We start from the raw sequence: 22,584 nt of genomic DNA, 5'->3' as shown, positions 1-22,584 counted from the left end.
TGGTAAGAAGTTCCAGGCCTCTCTACACGAAGGGAGGTTCACCTCTGCAAGGATGTGTTAATAACACTGTTCAAGCACATGAAGAGGTTGCCTAAGTAGAGGAATTGGGCTTTTAAAGAGCTCAGAGTTAAGACAAAAATAAAGTTTCTCAAGTATAGTCACTCTGCCTGATGATCTAGGGGTGGGAGAGGCATGGTACAGTATTCTTTTCCAGTCAGCAAGCATCTGAGGCCACCCCTTGTCATTTTCCTCCTGTCTACAATTATTCTGTATGAAAAGATGATGTGGAAGAGGCACACACCCCCTCAAAAGAAACCAAGAGATAAATGAATTACAAAGCAAGGATAGGAAGGTACCTTTAATACCTCTTGCTGTTCAGCAAGCACCTGTGGCAAGCTCTTGAGTGGAGAATGATGAGGAATGACGAGAAGTGACTTAACACAAGAGAATGTGTAGCATATGACATACAGAAGTATTTTTGCACAAAGTGGGCACCCATATATTGATGGCTCTGTGCAGCACAGAGAGTCAGTGACTACAAATGGTATCTGCTTTCCATCTAAGTGGAAGCTCAGATCCAGGCCTATTCTTGGTCTGCTCTGGACTCCCGAGCCAAACACTAACTCCTGTTTTGGGCTCTGTGCAGTCACGGGAGCACTTTGTCAATCACTCTCACTGTGTGCTAAAGAAAACAGGAAATTAAAAGAGTAAAATTGTAGGTTGTCTTTGGCTAAGTAACAAAGCTAGCTTACATAAGGGAACAGGTGAACATTAGTAGGTAATCTGTAGAGACTTCCAACAAGACATTCCCACGTGCTCCATTTACCGTGTGCTGAGACCCAGCCTTGTGTCACTATGAGTTCAAGAGACACACTGATCTTCACCCTGTCCACATGTCCAGTCAGCCTCTGTCCTGTCACACACGGAGCGGAATCCCATTTGCACTCACTGAGGACGCTTCTGCTTCTCTGGCCACAGGTGACATTTTATTGAATGTGAACGGGATTGAGCTCACAGAGGTCAGCCGGACAGAGGCCGTTGCCATATTGAAGAGCACATCCTCCTCAGTGGTACTCAAAGTCTTGGAAGTCAAGGAACAGGAGCCCCAGGAAGACTGCAGCCCAGCAGCCCTGGACTCCAACCACAATGTGACCCCGCCTGGTGACTGGTCCCCATCCTGGGTCATGTGGCTGGAATTACCACAGTGAGTCCTGATTTAATATCCTTATGGATTATGTTTCTTAAACCACTCTTTCACTGTCTTGGGCTGACTCATGGGCACGAGCATCTTACTAATAAGAACCAGTCTTGTTTGTGAGGCTATTTTCACTAATTCTGTCTTCTGTAGACTAGATATCTTAGGGAGGGTGTGAAAGTCTATAGAGAACCTTCTAGGTGCTTTCCTTGAGTTTGCAGAGTTACAAGGTGGCTCATGTAGCAGGGAGTGTAGCTGACTGAAAAACTCTGACTGTGTCCACACTCACAAGCTGAGCTCCGCTCAAGTCATTTCGTCTTTGCATGGAGATGACTGGGAGCTGCACCAGCTGCTACCTCACTCAGGTTTCTAGAGGCTCTGACTACACATATAGCAGTACAGCAGAACACGGTGGCTTCGTAGTTAAGTGTCTGGTAGCTGGGGATTCTTCTCAGAACATGTCTCTTCCGTGACTCTCCTGAAAAGTTCATTAGGAAGCAACTGGGTTGCCTTTTACTGAGGTACAACTGGAACCTTACAATGAACTATAAAATTACCTGACCACATGACTTGAGAGGGGGAAATTGGAGAGAGCCCCATAAAGTGGCTATGTACATGAATTGTGACTATTCAAAGGACAGATAAATTTGATGTTTGCTTCCCTGGCCTTTAGATGTTGCCTCTAAAGGTGTAGCTTAGGTGTTAAAAACGGTGTCACTGATGATGGATGTACTGGAGTAGGATGAAATTGTGGAAACAGGTGTGGTATTTGGTTTTGATACTCTTGAAGGTAAAGATAGCTCTTATTTAGTAGCTTCAAATATAACTTGATCTAGTTGTATTTGAGTCTCCACTAGTTGATACATTACTTTTTAAAAATCAGTAGGTCTTTAAAAGTGGAACATTAGCATTGGGGCAATTTAAACACTTTGCAACTGAGCCTAACTAGGAGACTATTATGTTGAGTAAATTACACACACACACACACACACACACACACACACACACACACACACACACACTATGTGAATATGTGAATTAGTGTTATGTCTCCTGGAACTGGAATTGCCATCAGTGCCCACTGCCAGCAGGGACGGGTCAGACTGTACAGCTATAAAGCCAGGTGGCAGGTTAGGTGGCTGTCACACCATTGGGTCACTTTTGTTCTTTAGGGATGGTACCTGTGATAGTCCACATCAAGCTATGTAAAGAAAAAGCTGCCTCATTTCCTTCACTCCACATGTGGCCCTCAATGTTCATAATTGTCCTGTTGTTTCAGCTCTTCAGGGACTACTCCAGATGTGTGTATCTGCTCTTTCATTTTCTTTTTCTCCAGCTTCAGCTGTTGCCTTGTTTTCTTGACTTGTTTTCATCAACTCTCGCACTCCCCAGTGTTGGGTCACATGGCTGTTCCTTAGTGGTTACTTTCATTTCTGAGTGGTTTCTTCTCTTCTGTTTACAGCCTATCTACGCTCTTCTCGGTGTTTCATCCATGATTTTCTTTTCTCCTTCCTTCCTCCCCCTAGCTTCCATTCTTTGAAACAGAGCCTTGGTATGCCACCCAGGCTGGCCTCAAACTTGCAGCAATGCCCCTATCTCTGCCTTCCAAGTGCTGGGATTATAGGCATGTGTTATGTTACCATGCCTGGCACTGTCTTTGAAATTGCTCTCTGCATTGAGTTCTTGCTGACTGCACAGAGCAATTTTAAATCATAGTAATATGATTAATTATCAATTTCATATTCTGTGGAGCCATTTCACCTGTGTAACATTTTTCTAGTTATTTCTTACGTGTTTTCTGCCACCTCTCCCCGCTTGCTTTCTTGTGTAGCATTTTTAACTGTTGGTTCAAAAAATTGAGTGGGATAGTATTTTTTTCTGATAAGCTGTCCGCTGAAGGCTGATAAAGAGAAAGGATCAGAGTCATATTCTAGGTGCTAGATCTGTTTGGTACAGGGTTTGTATATTCTCCTAAACCAACTGAGGTCAGCCTAGCAGGCTGCTCACAACCCGCTCTCATTCTCAGACTCCTCTTCCCATGGGATATCTGTTTTGGGCCTCACTGTTTTGCACATGGCTGTCTTCTCATCAAGCTGAACCTGGGGAAACCTGCCTGCCCACTTATGGTGTGGCCAGAACAAGCCTTCACTGTGCTTTTGTTGCTTCTTGCCCCGCTATCATGCCCTTTCTACCAAATTTCCTCTTTGATGCCCTCTCGCCTTTGGCAGCTCTGCTTCATACATGGTAATTCTTAATTTTGCGTAAGATGAACAGCATTTCCACTTCCAGGTTTCCTAGTCCATTTGACAGTGGAATTTAATGCACAAAGGGAACTTATTCTGCCAGATCGAAACTCGAAACAATACACAAACTTGAAACAAGTACACTGGCGCTTTTCAGGCCTCAGTCCTGTCTTGCTCCTATCCTGGGCACTGTGGTACTCAGGATATGAGTTCCAGTGGTATGACTTCAGTTTCCATGGGGTGTGGGGTGGGGAATCACTCACACCTATAATCTTGAGTGCTTGGAGCCTCAAGAAACCTAGTTTTCCCCTTATGAGCACAACAGCATTGTATTACATGTCTCTAGCCATTTGAAGCAAGTGATATATAGTAAGGGATCCCAAACCACACCTTGGCAAAATTCATTTAACCTACTGTTATATTTAGACTACAAACAAGCCTTTAAAATACATACACAGAAATGTTACAAATATATTTCATCTTTCACTCAACAAGGCCTGAGGGAAAATATTTGTCCTAATATACGATCTTGCCAGGCATCTACAGACCTCCCCCAATGAAGAAGCATGTGTTGGCAAGCCTAGAATCAAGAAAACCATAGCATTATATCTCGAGATACAGGCAACACAAAACAAGAATCTAAGTGATGAGGAGTGCCCTGGTGTGCCAAGCTGGCACTGCTTGTGTGGAACCAGCGGGTGTCAGGTTTGGGCAAAGAGTAAGAGTCGATGATAAGGAGCAGATAAAAGCATGTTATTAATAGAGCACTTGTTGATAGCACTGCTCCAGACATTCTGCCAGCTATACAGATTATCAGCTGCCATTCAACAGGAGACTCGGAGGACACTGATGACATTTTACTTTGTTGGCTCTCGGGGCCCACATTCCACATCTGGAAGTCTTTCAAAGAAAGCATGCTCTCATCTGGACCAGCAGGATAGAAATATGCATTAACTCACTTCTCTTCTTGCCTAAGAATTTAACCCTTCCCTCTCCTGGAGCACCTAACCTATTTTAATCAGGATTGCCAATATTGAATGGTAAGGAAACAGGCATCAGTGTTTATTTTTTTTCTAGCTAAACACTTTAGACACTTTCATCATGAGATAGGTGCACCGTGTTGGTACAGCCAAGCCAGGCAGTCTAACAGTAGCCCTGAAGTAACTAATGCTTATGAGCACTGAGAAAAGCCAGGGTTCCTTCCGAGAGCTTCTCATGCTCTCTGCACACTTCACTCTCTGGAGAATCACAGGCTCTGTGACTCAGTGGGAAACTAAGGCTCAGAGCAGTCAGATGACATGTTCACACTGCATGGCAGAGCCACAAGCTGAGGCTGCCATTTTTAAATCTATGATTTTAATCACGATGCACTAGTGAGTTGGAAGCGTCTCTGAGAACGCTAAGCCTAGATTTAGCTTTAGTAATTTATGGGTTTTGTTTGTTTGTTTTCTACCATAGAGCAAGTTCTAGAGGGGTTCACATAACATCTCTGCACAGGATAGTACAGATAGCTTTCAATGCTGCTTGCCCCTCAGGTAGGCTACGACTTCTCAGTAATTTCCCTTACCACCTTTTCTGTGTGATTGTGAAGTCCCATTAGTCAAAAGCAAAATGGCCACATCATTTCAAGAGCAAAGTTATTTTTAAGGATACATTGAACATTTGCCCCCAAACCTACCTATATTTAATATGTAAAATGATGCATTTTAATGTTTACCCTAAGGGTGGACCTTTCAAAAGAAAAACATGTCTTGTATTTCTGAAGGTCTGGAACTGCTGTTGAGTAACCGTTTGCTAATGAAATAATGAGTCCCTTATGTGCTAGGAAAATCCTTTTACAGACTTCAGAATCTAAAGGACAAGTAGATCTCATGATAAAAGTATCTATTATTACTATGGAGGTAATAACTAAAGCTCAGCAAATTATTTAATAAGAACACCATTTGAGCAGATTTCTAAAAATCTCACTGGATTAGATGCGCTCCTTTCCCGGGTGGCTGAACACCCCTAAGAGATACTTCGTTTATGATCTGAAACTTAACATAGTAGCATGGTAGGGCAAGCAGGGAGAGCAGTCAACACAGGGGCCCTAATGTAGGCCCAGAGCCCACCTGACCCAGGAGTTAGCCACAGAAAGAAGCTCTACATTATACCCAAGGTTGAAATTAGTGGTAATGTTTACAAATAAGTTAGGGCAAAATGTTAAAATATCCGGACAGGGCTACTGACAGAAACTGGTTGGTTACACGGCCAATTTTCTGTCTGGAGGGTTAAGTTTCATCTATTGTTTTCCCAAACTCAGCCATTGTTTTGCTTCTATGAATACATTAATTTACAAATTCAGTGCTTTGAATTTGTGATTCCAATAAAAAACAATGATTAAAACTATTTTATAAAGATATGTCAAATTAAGACCAAAGTATTCAAAATCGGTTAATTCTCTATGGGTAAAATAATGTAATAATCCAAAGCATTGTCAAGGAATTCATCAGGATCTTGGCGCTTTGACACCATGGGAAAAGTCTACAATTCAATCCAGCTTGGTTGTGGGACTCAGTTGACACTGTGCTAAGCTTTATGTTTTTTAAGAGGAGGTGTCTTCCTTGTCTTAGTATCCCTCTCACTTAAAGCCAGGCAAAGCAGTTTTTCAAATGCTTTGTTGAGTAAATTGGCACAGAGGAAGATTTAGAGAAAATTTTAAAAAGTTTCATTTGTGTAGTGTTGTCTTAGAGTTTGCTATAGCTGTGAAGAGACACTACCACCAGGGTAACTCTTACAGTTGCAGAGTTTCTAGTGCATTGTCATCACCGGGAGGGGGGGGGGAAGCATGGCGATGTGCAGGCAACAGGAAGTCGACTTAAAGTCACACTGAAGGAAGCTTGAGCAAGAAATCTCAAGGCTCACCATTACAGTGACACATTGACTCCAAAGCCACACCTCCTAATAGTGCCACTCCCTTTGGGGATCACTTTCATACCACAAGTGTTTTGCCTACTCTGTAGATGTGTGTAATACATGCATGCCTGGTGCCTGGGGAAATAAGAAGAGGGTTATTTGGATCCCTTAGAACTGGTCTACAGACCCTTGTGAGCTACCATGTATGTGCTGGGAACTGAACTTGGGCCCTCTGGAAGCGCAGCCAGTGCTCCTAACTGCTGAGCCATCACTCCAGCACCAAACCTTTGTGTCTTGAGCAACTCAAGCCTTCTCATACTTAACTCATTCACTGGAGTTAAATTTCTCAGTAAGCCTAACCATAACCTTACCGGGAAAAATGACCAAAGCCCTTGCCAGTCCTTATGCCAAATCTTTCTCAATTAAGCCTAAATTGAGAGAATGAGCTCAGAGTAGGAAAAAAGCTCACATTTATATCCAGAGAGTAAAGTCACTTAATCTCAAAGGTCACTGATCAAAACCAGCTGCCAAGCTTCTCAGTAGGGAATGAAGTAATGCAAAGAAGCGGGGGCACCAGTTCCAACGACCCAGCCTGACTCTAAAAGGGTTTAACATACTGAGATCTTGCTGCTACAAAAAGGCAAATATTCAGCACAGCTAAAGGAAAATAAAAGTGTAGAACACGGGTACCTTCTTGAATGGATGCTACAGGAGGACAACAATTTTGCATATTCACTTATATTCCCTAATGTCAGCATGGTATATACATCTAAAAGCTGACCCAAAAAGCTAATGCCTCCTCCACTATGAAGAGTCTAGGAAAACAGACACACTTGTAATTTAATATTAAGTTGAAAACATTAATAATTTTAGACAGTTGTGTTTATAAACAGCCAAATAAGACCCACAGAAATATTTACTGAAAAAATAAAACAGAACACAACAATGGTTCAAGGAATGAGAAGGCTTAGTTTCATTCAGAGACTGCTCTATTGCCTATTTATGTTTTAAAGAGTTATGACTGGAAGATTTGATCACGCCCCTGGACAGGAATCATCTAATTAGTTTTCTACCAAAAAAACCCTAACAAACAAACAAACAAACAAAAAAACAACAAAACACCTGGACAACATACCCACTCGATGACAAACCTCTATGTCCGAAAATATTTACATTATGATTCACAATAGTAGTAAAACTACAAGTATAAAGTAGCAACAAAAATAATTTTATAGTGTAGGTCACCACAACATGAGGAACTGTATTAATGGGGTTGAAGCATTAGGAAGGTTTGAGAGCCATTGCCCACTGAGAAGGGAATGTGTGATGCTTTAGTCAAACTGGAACTTAACTGTGATAGCCAGGAGACCACGCTCCTACAGGATGCATGTGCTGCTGATAGGAGGTTTACTGGGAAATAAGACACGTACTTAACAGTAAAAATGAGTTTCCACTAAATAAAATTCATTTATACTTTTTGTTATTATTTCAGTGAAAGAAAATGCTGTATATGCCAATAGATACAAAACAAAAATGGGCTTGTTTTATCTTAAATGGAAGCAACAGCATGAAAAAATTAGTATTAGTCATATATGTATATGGGATTTATTAGAATGGCTTATAGGATATGGTCCAGCTAGTCCAACAAAAGCTGTCTACCAATGGAAGGTACAAGAAGTCACTAGTTGCTCAGTCTCTGCGGCTGGATATCTCAGTAGAGGCTAGAATCCCAAAGACTTAGGCTTTAATGTCAGTCAAGGAATGGACTTGCCGGAGAGAGCAAAAGCAAGTAGGCAAAGAAAGCAAGCTTTCTTCTTCCATGTCCTTTATACAGGCTGTCAGCAGAAGGCGTGATGCAGAAAAGATTTGGATTAAAAGGGGCAGAGGCAGGCAGATCTCTGGGAGTTCAAGGCCAGCCTGGTCTATAGAGTGATCCTAGGACAGCCAGGGCTGTTAGAGAAACCCTGTCTCAAAACAAAACAAAAAAGTGAGTCTTCCCACACCAAATTATTTAAGAAGAAAATCCCTCACAGAGGTATACCAGAAATAGCCATCACAGTTGTTAAATGATGAGGAAGACCAGCAACCAGTATAATGACCAAACTCCATTGCTTAACATTTCACAAGATCATTTTTATTATCAAAAAGCAATTGATTATTTTAAGGTACAGTCTATAAACAAAACATTTTAATTTCTACCAACATAAAAATGCTATCTTCCAGTCAAAGCAGTTCCTAGACCACAGACACATATGACAGACAGGAGATCCTAGAGCCAACTCCAGCTCCTGACGCCCTTCTCTACTGCACTACAGCAGATTGCACTCAGCTCTAACAGCCCAACTACCCTACTGAGGTTCTACTCATTCTTTTGCCAGCTGTGGTCTTCCTTTCTCCAGTTCCTTTTGGACTTTCCACTTCAGTTTATGCCATGTTGTTTACTCCTACAACTCTTCTACTCTTTTTGACTCACTTCCCATTCATCATATGTCTAGGTCTTTGTTTATGTGAGTATAAACCAGTATTCTCCAAGGGTCAACAGAAATTCTAAGCTTAATGAAGTTCATTAAGTTAAAATGATTTTCATCGCAATTATTTCATTGTGAATCATTAATTCAAAGCAAGTTTGCCTTAAGAATTATGTAAACCCACAAGTAAATAAAAATTGTATTCCCTCAGTATGATCCACTTTGGCTTATCATTAGAAGTGTCAAGGCATATCCAATGTTTGGCCCATATAAGTCCTTGCATTATGCTGTCCCTGGCCAAAGCATAGCCATCTTTCTCAGCAGAGACAAACAAAACACAGTGACGAAGTCCTTTTGTTGAAAGGGTAGGGTATTCAGCTATGGAAAAAAGATCAAACACAAAAGCTGCTAAGATCATGACAAGTTACTGTCATTTCTGAAGGAGGCATATGCATTTACTATTTCACTTTTTTAAAATGTCCAAAAACTGAAAGAGAGATGAAGTCACAACTAGCAAACTCAACTGTACACACACTAATTATATTCTATTTCAGGTACTTATATAACTGTAAAGATGTGACACTACGGAGGAATACTGCAGGAAGTCTGGGCTTCTGCATTGTTGGAGGTTATGAAGAATACACTGGGAACAAACCTTTTTTTATCAAATCCATTGTCGAAGGAACACCAGCATACAATGATGGAAGAATTAGGTAAAATAATATTATTTTGTTCTCTACATGTAAAAACTTGGCCCCACTTGAAAGAAAGCATGTATTTACTATACATTCTTGAAGAGTGAAAAATTAAAACATGAGTATATCAGTTAGATTTAAGAAGTTCAAAATAAAGCTGGGTGGTGGTGGTGCACACCTTTAATCCCAGCACTCAGGAAGCAGAAACAGGCAGATCTCTGTGAATTTGAGGCCAGCCTAGTCTACAAAGCAAGTTCCAGGACAGCCTGGGCTGTTACACAGAGAAACTCTGTCTCGAAACCCCCCCCAATCAACAACTACTGGCCTTGGTCCCATATTGCAATTAACTATACTTGGAGATTTGAGAATTTAAGTGAAGGGGGAAAAAAATCTCATTAGAATTAAAATGGGCACATATGGAAAACACTAGGGGAACCCAAGTCCACTATGAGTAACTTCAACCATAAAGCAATTGTGATACCAATCCTGTGTTTTTTCTTAGATGTGGTGACATTCTGCTCGCTGTCAACGGAAGGAGCACGTCGGGCATGATACATGCCTGCTTGGCAAGGATGCTCAAAGAACTTAAAGGGAGAATTACTCTCACTATTGCTTCCTGGCCTGGTACATTTTTGTAAAACCAATGATGGATCTTAGAAAACAGAAAAAAAGATCACAGGCTAGGTAAAACTGTATTTATCTTGTCAATTTTTATATTTAAAGAATATATTGTAAAAAAAATACCAGAAAAGTATGATATTGTGAAAACAAATGACACCTCAGAGAATGTTTTCAAAAATAAAAACTGGTAAGTTTTTATTTAGTGTGGAGGATTTCTCATCACTCCAAACTTTTTGAGTTTATATTTTTCTATCCAATAAAAAGTCCATAAAAAATCTAAAATTATTTGTATGACACAATTCAAATCAATTAAATATGGTATATGTAGAGTTCAAGAAAGAGCACATTACAGGCATTTAAGTTTAATGGTAGAGGATTTAAGATGAGAAATAAATCTTTCTAAATGATAGCCATCCTCTTACCTGTGGCTCTAAGTCATTTTTTCACACAACAAGTTCCAAGTCACTACCACTGCTACTCTCTATTCCCTCCTGGGCTAAGTCCATATTTTAAGCTTGGATTTTTGGCTTTACTAAGAAATAACTGACCTAACACTACTGTCATTGAGTTTATTTTTATCCTTAATATGGCAATGGTATAAAAAAACAACCCACATTCTACTTTAGCAATGAGTCTTGGAAAACATGGTAACAGCAGCCAAACTGCCTTGACCCTGGCTCAAACAGACGGCCATGAAGTGGTCCAGCACTGTGTTAGTCACAACTGTGTCTATACATGTGCCTGCTACAAAGTACACAGCTACATCACAGGGCCACCCAAAGGCCTCCTACCTTCTATAAATTTAGGTATAAAAAACGGCCCATTTAGTTACCACAGACCCAACGTCAGAACACCAAAAACCTGCTATCAAAGGCAGTGAAATCAAGGAAGTGCCCAAGCTCTTGACCCTGCAGGAGTAGTAAGATGAAGAGTGCTTCGTTGCCAGAGGGGACCTTGCAGCACCTCTTCTGCGACGGTATCCGACTAACTAGAAAGCTGGCCAAGCTGAGTCCTCGACCTTCCTCATACTGTGTACACACAGCAAAGCTTACCTCTAAATCCCCTGCTGACTCATTCACATTACTTTCTTGGATATAAAGTCATTTCTGTCTTTTATTCTTTAAATATTACAAGACAAAGATTTTTAACTTAACACAAAAAATGCACATTTTTATTTTGGAAAAGAAAAAAGTTAACGTTTCATTCTAACAGAACAAGATTAAATGTATATTTCTTCAACATTATCCAGAAAAATAAGGAGATTTGTAGCATCTATTTCTGGGACTGACAGACATGAAAGGTGGAGCCTACTCAGCAGGGGCAGCTTCAGCACTCTCCTGTTCGGGGACCGGCTCGCTGCCAGCCTCCTTTCCTTCTTTGCTTCTTTTAGATTTTTTGTGCTTGTGTCTCCTGTGACTGTCCCCTTCTTCACTTTCATGACGACGTCTACTGTTACTGCAGGAAAAGGAATTGTGTTTAACAATGCTCAGTAACAAACTGTGACAATATCAATCTGATCTAAATAATCAGTAAGCCTGGATTTAGGTTAAACCCACTTGTTTTCTGATGAATATATTTTGAAGAGTCATTTTGCATTAGATTTTACACAGATTATGTTATGGGGTTATCTTCACCCACACCATCCCAGACTCCATTACTTTGTTCTGAAAGTCTTTTATGAGTTAGAAACTGAAGCATAATAACTTGGAAAAGGAAATACTGCTTTATAGGGTGAATTTTCAGATACAATAAGCATTGAAATTGATTCTAACTTTTTTTAGAATTGCAGGCCCCAAATTTTTTCTTTAAACCAAAACAGTTTAATATTATAAAGATTGGCTCATATGCCCAAATTCCCCTCTACCAAAGAGATAATATAAAACAAAGGAAAAAACCTTATTTTAATTTTGTCTGAGAGGTATTAAAGAAAGGCAACCTTGTTGGATTTAAAGATTGTCGTTGACGGCCATAAGGAACTATGACAGACTGTTCCTGGTCGTTTAGTTAGAGACAGTCTTATCTATCAGTTGGTCACTGGGAGGATTTCTGCTTCCTGAAGGGCAGACTGTGCCGTTGCCCCTCCACCCCCAGACTAAGGCGGGTCACCATTAAAGAGCAAACCTGCGAGAGGACTTGTGTCTGGTTTCCTCTTTCTCTCTGTGGCGTCGTTCTCTGTGGCGTTCTTCCTTTTCCCGACTAGCTCTATGGCGCTCATAGCCTCTTTCCGCATATTCCCTGTATCTGTATCGCTCTTCATCACTGAAATGGAAGTGGAACACTGTATCAAGACTATTAATTCAGCTGACTGTAAGAGGAAGAACTTCTGAAGCCTAGCAAAGGCCTGCATGCCAACTTCTTATACTGGGAAACAAATATTTCCTGGACCAAGCCACAAATCAGTAACACAGTTAACGTAAGGAAACAGCACACTAGAAAAATGGCCCTATGTTGTTTACATCTGCTCTGTGCCATCACAGTTTTAATGACAGGCGTCACATTAGTATGTCACATTTTATTTCTGGAAAAAAATGACACCTGAAATTGATTTAAATTTTAATCAGCAGGATATTTCTTCTTGCTCCCACTTTGTAATTAATTTTTCAGATATCTATAAAGAAATCTTATTCTAAGAATGTGGGTCTCACAACAGCTTCCACAGTAGAAGGCAGATAGATAATTTTTCTAAGTGTCTGATTGTTACCAGAAGGAATAGTGTAATTTTCCTCCCGTGCAGAAGAATACACATGAGGAAAAGGAATATTGCAGCATCTGCATACCACACAGAACACAGGAGATGGACATCCCAGCTACTTCACCCATATCGCCCTCCGTTCCCACCCCCGGCCCAACTCAAACTAAAGCTTCAAATGCACGAATACAAGTTAAAGCTCTATTTTCTGATTTTGGATAGAATAAGAGACTCACAAAACAGAATTGATTACCAGAGTTAACAGGTGTCTTTTTTTTTTCTGACATGTCCCTTCTTTTATATCCCTTAACTGACACTCTTTTCTCCATTTTATTAATCCTTTAGATCTTTCCTTTTTTTTCTTTTCTTCTCACTATGCAGCCTGTGTTGACAAATGAATTCCCTATTCTTACCTCACCTTCCTGAGTGCTGGGATTACACACATGTACTACCATGCCTGGCTTTTCCCTTTTTGTATTTCACATGGAAGTAAAGACTTTTTTTAAAACCTAGCATCAGAAAATTCTGTCATTTGGAATAAACAAACATCTTTGAGAGTACTGCCAAAAAGCTTCAGGTTTTAAAAATATGTTCAATACAAATAATTATCAATTTGTATGCAGCAACAAGATGTTGACGAATCTGGGTGGGAATAAGAGCATCAGGGGAAAGTAAGTGGGATAAAAAAACAAACCAGCCCGTGACCACCCAGCAAAAGGAATGGTACAGAAATAATGTTTAGTGCCAGAAGACATTACTGCCCAAATAAAGAGCTAGGATATATTAAGATTGTACAACATTTTATAAGAATGTTGTTTTAATGTGCACATATGCATATGCACATGTATGAGTGCACCCATGATTTTACCCTAAGGAGCATGTCTTTAATAGGCAGTGTACCACGACAGGCAGTGCAGAGCGGCAGCGCATCCACGGATGCCACTTCTAACCCTAGAACCTCACTCCTTGAAATCTGTTTTCTCATTTTTAACTGACAGTCTTTTTCAAGGCTTCTATAAAAGCGACAAAAATATTTATCAAGCTCTTAGTGTGAGAGTAGACAACCAATAAATGGACTTTCGGGGCCTGACAGGTGGCTCAGTGGGTAAAGGCACTTGCTGCCAAGCCTGACAACCAAAGTTTGATCCCCAGGTTCCACATTGTAGAATGATTGAAAGGACTCCTGCAAGTTGCCTCTGACCTCTAAAGAGGCACTATGGGATGAGCATATGCACACACAGCATAATAAATAAATAAATGGAACTCTTCAATGAATTTAGTACCTAATTTTTCAGAAGGAGACCATTTCCTACAAAGGTTACTGGGCTTCTAATAATCTCTCTCCAAGGCAAACCAAAGCAGCACAGCAGCAAATGAACATTACAATGAACTCCATCAACAAATGAGGTTTCTCTAATGACTCAACTAGACTACACAGAAGGAATAAAGGCCAGTTATTTTACATTTTGTCATGTGTAGTCCCCCTGTGCCCTGCCCTTGCCCCAAAGCCAATTCTTGCTAGCTCTGAGGCCTTTGGATTCCACAGGCAGTCACACGATGGGAACCTAAGAAAAACAGACTGCTGGTGAGTGTCCCTGCATGGAAACAGCAGCACCTCCTCCACTCCTTTCTGATAGGTGCAAGGGCTCCTCCAGGCCTGGAACTCATTAGAGCACATTTCAAACATCCTATAACACTCGGCCTTCTTTCTGGCCCATAATTAAAGTGCCTTAAAAACAGATGTTAAAACTGGTCTCTCATTTTCAAAACAATGACCCTGTAATTGGTAATGCAACACATACTATATACATTTTGTTTTAGAACATTTCTGTCAGTCTTTAGAAACAATTAGCTTTAACTTCCCAGGTATATTCCCTAGTACAGGTTTTAATTAGGACAATTCAGAACACACAATTTCTCTATCTTTGGCCTTTCTGACCTTAACCTTTTACTCTTATATAGTAAAACATGTAAATCTTTACTGCACACACCTACAGAACACACAAAGGGACAAAGTATTCTGGCTTCCACAGCCTTTCACATCAGGACCTGTGCATACGAGTGAGGACCCCTTTATGCCAACTTACGCACACTACAGCAGTGCTTGAGAATTCCTTTAGATGTGGCACACCAATGGAAATTTAGGGGCACACAAAGAAATTCCAAATGCTAAAGTTAGCTTACTTATGCTTTAAAAAAAGGATATGATACTCAGTAAATCAGAGTATTTTTAATTCACTGTACATATTTAAAGTGGTAATTTTATTTTAAAATAATATATATTAGAAATGTATATGAATTATCACATAGTTAAACTTAAAACTAGTTTTAGGTGACAAGACAGAAATCTGTGAGGGATTAAAATTCCCATGAGGGCCAAGTGAACAATGAGATTTGAAACTTGCTGCTTATTGTAATGGGGTCCTCAAGAATGAAAGGAGTATGATCTCAAATGGCTTTTCTAACCACACCTTGAGTATTCTTTGCCCAGTGACACCAAATCAAGTGCAAAGTACAAATGAAGTGTGCAACACTCTCACAGCCAACAAACCTGTTGAAAACGCTGGGGGTGGGGCTGTGATCCCGTTCCCGCTCCCTCTCTCGGGTCCGCTCTCTTTCTCTGTCCCGGTCCCTGTCTCTCTCTCGGTCTCTGTCTCTCTCTCGATCTCTGTCTCGGTCTTTCTCTCTTCGTGCATAATAGTCCCATTGTTTGGTGGTGTCCACAAGGCTAGGCCACGAGGGAGCGGAACTGGTAAGATGGGGGAAGGCAACTGAAGGAGAAAGCACATTAAAATAAAAGGTTATGCAACTCTGACACTCTTCAGTCGGCAAGAACTCCCCAATACCAAAAGCAGAAACCAGAAGACACTAGAACATCATTGAACTACTAAGAGAAAATGAAATACAAAAATTATATTTTAAAGACTTAGGTGTAGCTCTCTGAGTGAATACCTGTCCATAACATGCACAAAGCAATGGGTTCAATACCCATATCTACAAAAAAAAAACAAAAAAAACAAAAAAAACAAAAATACCATAACAAAAAACTCAAAACAAAACATTTTAGCAATAAAACAGATATTTGTAAACAAACAAAAAGAAGTAAGGCAAAGCAAACTCATTATGCAAGCCATAGTTGTTGTCTTTCTTATAATTTGGCTGGGACAAGGAAAACCTCTCCTTTATTACATTTTACACTTCCCAACTACCTGGGAGGAGAGTTGGGAGAGGTAGAAAGATGGTTCGCAGAAGACCTGTGCTTCCTTGTAATAGCAATAAGCACCTATACTCACAGTTTTAAAAAAGCACTACGAGGCTGGGTCAGTGATCAAGAATGACTTTCAGATATGGGCCAGTCACTGTTTCACTTGTATTGAAGCAAACATGCAGGGACAGGGTAACAGAAAAACACTCAATGCCATTAATAAAAGATAAAAAGCAAACAAAGGAACCCAACGAGACGTGCCATTAGAATGCTTATGTATTATCAGTAACAACTAAACTTCGATTCCAGCTTCTGTTTACATGAGGAAAAGATTGGGTATTTTAAACCATCTAAGGTTACCTAATATAAATTGAACCCAAGACCCCAACACAGGTAACCAAAGAGCCTATGCTTCAACAATTCCTTCTCACTGCTTCAGGGGAAGAGAAAAGGGAGATGGTAGTGATTATAAAAACCAAAGCTCACACTGGGACACTCAGAAAGAACAGAGCAAAGTGCTTCAAGGCAATCCCCCAGCCTTAGGGGAATGCTTTACTTTCATTTAATGACTAGAGAAGAGAGCACCCCATAAGAGCTTGTTAAAGGTATTCAGAAGTGTATCCCCAGGACACAGAAACCCATTAAAATTTCCTCCGCCTTCAATGGAGGAAACAGGGTATCCATCAAAATGTCCACCTTTGGATTACTCCCAGAGAGTAGCAGAGTAGGAGAGACCACAGAATGCTACTCTGAAACAACACTTGTCAGCACGCTGCTGAGACAAAGCAACTGAGAAGCTGCAAGGCTAAGAAAAAGCTCTCTGCCCCCTCACATTTGCCCACAGGCCTGAAATCAATCCACAAAAGAAAGTTCAGGTGTATCCCTTGCTCTCTTGACTAGGAAGAATGCAAACTGATCATTGGAGACTTTTAGCCTGGAGACCCACCACTAGCTTCTTTATTTATTAATGACTTCATCTCATTATCCTTTCAGTAGCAGGGAGTGAAGCCAGGCTCTCTTACATGCTGGCCAAGCATTTATCATGGAATCACAGCCTGAGCCATCTATTCAGTTCGTTAGTTGGTGGGGGCACCCTTATTTAAGGGTTATTTACAGGAACATGGATGGGGGTTATTTATAAGCACATGGGCAAGTGGCTATGAAATACCACAGAAGAAAATGCCTCTCCTTCCCTGAGCAACCATTAACTGGCTTCATACATAGCCTTAGGAAATAAATGGTGGGGCCTCTTGGGATCTTTCGATGGGCCCAGTTATTACAGTTGGCGTGAGTTCATGTATGCATGCATGCATGGCCATGTCATACCTGGAAGACAGACACTGCTTTACAATACTGCACTTTATTTCCTCCAATGTTGTCTGAACTGTGCAAGGATGACACAGATGTCCATTTAGGGATGGACACTGAAGGCACTTTTTGGACTTTCCTACACCTCTGTCTTTCTGTCACACAAGTGATACAAGCTAATAAACATGCTCTTCTCTTCCTATTTGTCTCTGGGAGGGTGTTTCACCTAACTGCGCACAGCCTTGTTTTCCCACCCATCTACATGCTCAACAGCTTCTACTTGTTCCTCAAGTCCAAGAAGGCATAACGGCTATTCCAGCCTTTCTCGGAACTCTGGAAGTCCATAATATCCTCACAATTAATAGGTAGAAGGGGGGCATTTTCCAATGTCAATCGAGCAACTTTAAAACTCTGCATTAAGATTAACAGAAGCCTTATAGCCTTGTGGCAAACATTCCTATTCCATAACACTGCATTGAGATTCACTTGGTTTTACTGGGCTTCAAAAAAAATGCTGTTTTTTGTTTTGCTTCATTTTTTTAAAAATAAATTCAAAGTTTGTAGCAATCTTACATGATGTACCAACCAACAGTAAAGTCCTAACCTTTCCAATTCTATGAAAGCTGGGCAAGGTAAAAAGGTACAAAAATAAATTTGAAGAAACAGAAGCTAGATTGTGATGGTAAAGAATCGGTCTCAGCACAGTTGGGTGCAAGGTACAGAGAAGCTGCAGCAAGCTAACTAGAAGTCTGCGAGTCGATGAAGGCTGGCTGCACTAACCAAAGGATTTTCAGTACAGAGCAGTTTTCTTTTGAAGAACATGCCATTTAAAACTTTTGCAGCTAAAAACAATCAAAGTCTAGCTGCAATGTTACAGTAGCCGGTGACAATGCCCAGTACCATTCATGAAATTCTAGGCCTCTGGCGGCACACTGTCCACAACTGGCTTTCTAATTATTTTAAACCCACCATCAAGACCTACTGCTCAGAAAAAAGACTGCTTTCAAAATTCTTCTGATCACTGACAATGCATCCAGTCACTCAAGAGCACTGATGCAAAGATGCACTCCAATTCATATAGCTTACAAGTCTGCAAATACCAAATTCATTATGCAACCTGTGCTCAACAGTAACTGTACTTCATTTTTAATTTCCTAAGTCTTAGTTGATTCCTCTGATATAACCAGAAAACATAACTGAAATCTTCTAGTTCTAGATGCTATGAAGAATATTCAGGATTTAGAAGAGGAAGTAAAAATATTGTCATCAACATGAACCAGCAAGAGAGACTTGGAGGGAGTCAGGACTTGAGCAGATGGAGCAAGCAGCTGCAGAGAGGGATATGGAAGGAGCCCTGAAGAGGAACTCGAATGTTCTGTGGAGAGCAGAGAGTAGTTTCTTGAGATGAATGCGTTTTAGTGAACACTACTGTGTCAACTGAGTGAACAGGACATAATCTTAGTTCCTGGAGTAGTGGCTCTATATAAGAGGAATGACTCCATCCTAGTCCTACTCTTGAAGGTGCCATCAAACAGAGTCACATTGCTATAGGGAAATCCTATATAGAAGATGCAATATACAGTAAACTTCACTCATTGTTAAGATACTGTCACAACAACTCTAATTGTTAGAAGCCACCACCTTGACTGAGTCAAAACTCTCCACAAGCAAAAAGATTATAACTCACGAAGAGTTCAAATGATCACTAGTATTTTTAGCAACAATATTTTTAAGTTAAGGGTTATATATTTCTTTCAGCATGACACTGCACATTTGCAGAGCTTAATATAAACAAACATCACTTCTTTATGCACTGGGAAATAAAAGGCTCTACACAATGTGTTTTATCATGTTAGTTTTACTGGGCTGGTCTGGAAACCAACCTTCTCTATCTCCAAAGTAAGCCTATCCTGTCGAGTGTGAGCAGGAGCTCTCGGGAGTCCAGCCACCCGTCACTTTTAGTTCAAAGGCCTCTTACCCCATGCAAGTTGTCACCGACTGTTCTACCCTTTGAAGTAGGAGGCTCCTTTCACTCAATTCTCAAGACAAGTTCTTTTCTGTCTGGTCACCTGCCTATCTCCTTACTGACCAACGAATTTGGTAAGGATAACCCTACAACTCACGACATCCTTAAGTATGATAGATAGCTTTTAAAAATAATGAAAAGAAGGAAGGCACCAGAAGCCCCTGGTGTGGATAAAGCTGCTACGAATAAAAAGTGTGTGTGTGTTGGGGGAGGGAGGCACAGGACACATACATGTGACTTACAAAAAACTAAGTCAGTGAAAGGAATGGATGCCGTGACGCATGGACAACGAGACTGAGATGAAAATTTTCAGGAAAAGCTGGACTCCCATACCTGTTGTGCCACTATATTTTAAAGCATCAATTGAAAACTAAAGTATATTCTCTGAAGTAATGTAACATATATATAGACTTCACTCTGTAAAGATGTTATTTTAAAGCACGAAATCATGTTTCTATTTCCTTACCGATCACATCGGGTCTGGGTGAGGAGTAACTTACCATTGCCGTATGGAAATGCTCTTGCAGAACGGCTGTCATAACCAGAGGAATGGCCACTGTGGAGGAAAGAAATACCTTTATGTCTGAAGCAAATAAGTACTCAATCTTAATAGTCCAGTACAATTGAAAAGACAGCAAGGCAACAACATTTAACTTTGAAACAATTTGTTACAAGGTCTTGCTATTTTTTAAAGTGACAAAATGCACTTTTTTACCTCAAAAACACTAAGACCTAGTGGTTACTTGCTGATAATACTTAGTATGACTTATACAATCAATTTAGCTTTCTAAGTAAGATACAGGAAAATTCTCAGAAAAATTGGTTTTAATGCCTCTAACTTGATTATAAATCAATCAATAATACCTTTCCAACAGATAAAAACTCATTATTCATTTCTAACAAACTACTTTTATTTTCTATGCCCTACATTTTGATATTTGGCTATAGCTACATAAAAGTACTTAATACAAATTAAACCTACGAATTAACAGGCGGGTGCTATGTCTAAACATTAGAAAATATTAGCAAAGGTTCTGCTGCAAAGCTGTCAATGATCAGCAACTCAAGAATATTGGCACTGCTTTACCTTTCTATTGTTGGTATAAGAGATGGAGGTGGAGCTCCTGGTGGAGGAGGGAAACCTGAAACATTCAACCAGAAGATAAGAGAATTAACATGATGCATATGCAATGTCAAGAGTGAAACAGTTGCTGAGTATCACTAATATTTTCTGGGGATACAAACGTGCTTCTCTACGTCATTATGAACAGGAAAAAAATAGAGCTGAAACTTATAAACAGTTTTTTAGAGCAATAACGTTGTTAATAAACAGTCTGGTCTAACACACAGAGCACAAATTGTCAGGACACCCGGTCTTATTTTCAGCACCACACACAGCCCATTTTGTGCATATAAGAAAGTTAGTCTCAATGCCTTACCTTCTCCACATAAAAAAAACAGTAGTAGGTTTGCCATCAGATTATGTTTTGAAGAAACACAAATAAATTAGCATTTATGTCATTTAAATAGTCTGAGTTTCAGATTTATAGAAATTTCTTTAAAGTGTATAATTTGTAAGTAAAATTTAACCAGTAAATATATGTGTTCATAGCAAGAACATCTGCCATGAAATGTTTAAAATAACACAACCCCAATGAACTACTTTACAAAGCAAGGCACATAATGGAGGCAAATACTTTGCACCTTTGTACTGTGAGGTCAGCACTCTCAGTCACTTGCATAGCTAAATGAAATTCCACAGAATAGCATGGCTAAAGGGATCTTAGCAGTAGTCTCCTCTAGACTTCCAAAGCCAGAATGTAACAGTGTCACAGCCAAAGACTTCACAGTTCCACAACTTCTGATACTTAACCGCGCCCCTCAGGTTTTAACAACCTCCACTACTAGGAAATGCATCAAATTCAACAGTTTCAATCCTTTGCCCTCTGGTTCAAGTCCTGGTGGAGACAAATCAACTGCTGTACCCCCACTGTCTTCTACTTATTGGCAACTTTCCATTAAGGCTCCTCTCCAGTATTCTCTGGGGACATGAATTCCAGTTCCCTCATTCCTTCTCAAAGCTTCATTTCATCAATCTTTAGTCTTGACTCAGACTATTTCAAGTTTACTGTGCTGGTCAGTGTACAGTTTTAGCATCTGTAACTCTTCTACTACATCAAAGCAAGCCCAAGTTTAACAGTTACCACAGTAGTCCTCAAGTCCACATCCTACACAACATGGTTTCACAGCCATACTGTCATTTAGACTAAAAAGGCACAACATCCTTTAGACTTCCCCTGGCCAACCTTTCCTCAGCCACACCCACACAGTCAGTGACTGTAATCCCTGCTAAGTATGTATGCTAACCTTTACAATCTAAACTTCCCTTTCTGCTCATCCAGGTCATCTGGAATTGAGACCCACTCTTCTCAAGTGTCTTCACTAGTCATCTTCTTCATACTCCTTGGTTTTTCACACTAAATTCAGTAAATAGACTTTCTAGTGAGTACCCCATTACACAGTAAAAAGAAGTCACTGACAAAAATGTAAAAAGAACACTGAGCTACATAACCACTCCTATTGACTACACCATCACAATGCCCAATTAATTATCACTCTAAGAACAAGTACTTGACTAGTTATTAAGCCATACAATTGCTGGGTAGTTCAGAACATATTTTCTCATGACAATGAATTATGACAGTGGGTAAACAATCAGAAGCCATTATAAAATCAAGATAAAATTTTTTTTCTCTTTGAGTCACTTTCACACACGAAAAAAATCATTGGTCTAAAAAGCTATTCAAACAGTGATTTTATTTTGTATCTTCTATTGTTTCCCTCTCAAATTGATAAGATGAGAACATCTATTTCTATAGAAATGGATAAGACAGGCTTAAGAAAACTAAATGTCTTAAAACCGGAATGAAGCAAAGGCAGAGCTGAAAATAGGACCTTGAAATCCCAGTGGCCTAGTACATATTCTAACCACATCAACACCGTCCCTCCTGTAACTATAAGCTTGAAATTTCATGTTCATTAACAATGATGGAGAAAACATGAAAAAAGTTTTACCTGGAGGTGGTACAGTTATTGGAATACCTAAAAAACAAGTGATGAAATTTAATATAGTAACTGGATTTCAGAACCTGGTATGTTTTATGCCATCACCAAAACAAACTTTGAAATAAACCCCTGTCTCAGCATCCTGGCACAGCACTCAAGAGAAGCGCTCTGTG

The 22,584-nt window shown here is 40.0% G+C and overlaps 2 protein-coding genes across 14 annotated transcripts in view; one reads left to right on the top strand and one right to left on the bottom strand.

Annotated features, from left to right (window-relative positions):
• Lnx1 (ligand of numb-protein X 1) overlaps nucleotides 1-10,526 on the top strand; it is a 107,379-nt gene extending 96,853 nt beyond the window's left edge. For all 3 annotated transcript variants that reach the window (XM_040747208.1, XM_040747209.1, XM_040747210.1), the window contains 3 exons: nucleotides 979-1,204; nucleotides 9,356-9,514; nucleotides 9,999-10,526. In XM_040747208.1, coding sequence (XP_040603142.1) covers nucleotides 979-1,204; nucleotides 9,356-9,514; nucleotides 9,999-10,134 — 521 coding nt within the window. In that variant the 3' untranslated portion in view covers nucleotides 10,135-10,526. The remainder of the gene's footprint in view (nucleotides 1-978; nucleotides 1,205-9,355; nucleotides 9,515-9,998) is intronic.
• Nucleotides 8,446-22,584, bottom strand: part of Fip1l1 (factor interacting with PAPOLA and CPSF1) — a 61,782-nt gene continuing 47,643 nt past the window's right edge. For 4 of the 11 annotated variants that reach the window (XM_040747211.1, XM_040747215.1, XM_040747213.1 and 1 more), the window contains 6 exons: nucleotides 22,421-22,447; nucleotides 20,433-20,487; nucleotides 19,846-19,901; nucleotides 15,358-15,577; nucleotides 12,239-12,376; nucleotides 8,446-11,572 (listed from right to left, as the gene is read on the bottom strand). In XM_040747211.1, the coding sequence (XP_040603145.1) occupies nucleotides 11,425-11,572; nucleotides 12,239-12,376; nucleotides 15,358-15,577; nucleotides 19,846-19,901; nucleotides 20,433-20,487; nucleotides 22,421-22,447 (644 nt within the window). In that variant the 3' untranslated portion in view covers nucleotides 8,446-11,424. The remainder of the gene's footprint in view (nucleotides 11,573-12,238; nucleotides 12,377-15,357; nucleotides 15,578-19,845; nucleotides 19,902-20,432; nucleotides 20,488-22,420; nucleotides 22,448-22,584) is intronic. The other 7 variants (XM_040747212.1, XM_040747216.1, XM_040747214.1 and 4 more) reach the window with 3 other exon arrangements.

This window comes from Mesocricetus auratus, unplaced genomic scaffold (genome assembly GCF_017639785.1).
Source record: "Mesocricetus auratus isolate SY011 unplaced genomic scaffold, BCM_Maur_2.0 Super-Scaffold_100006, whole genome shotgun sequence".
NCBI classification, from domain to species: Eukaryota; Metazoa; Chordata; class Mammalia; order Rodentia; family Cricetidae; genus Mesocricetus; species Mesocricetus auratus.
Note: the sequence above shows the minus strand (reverse complement) of the source record. Positions and strands in the feature narration are given on the sequence as shown.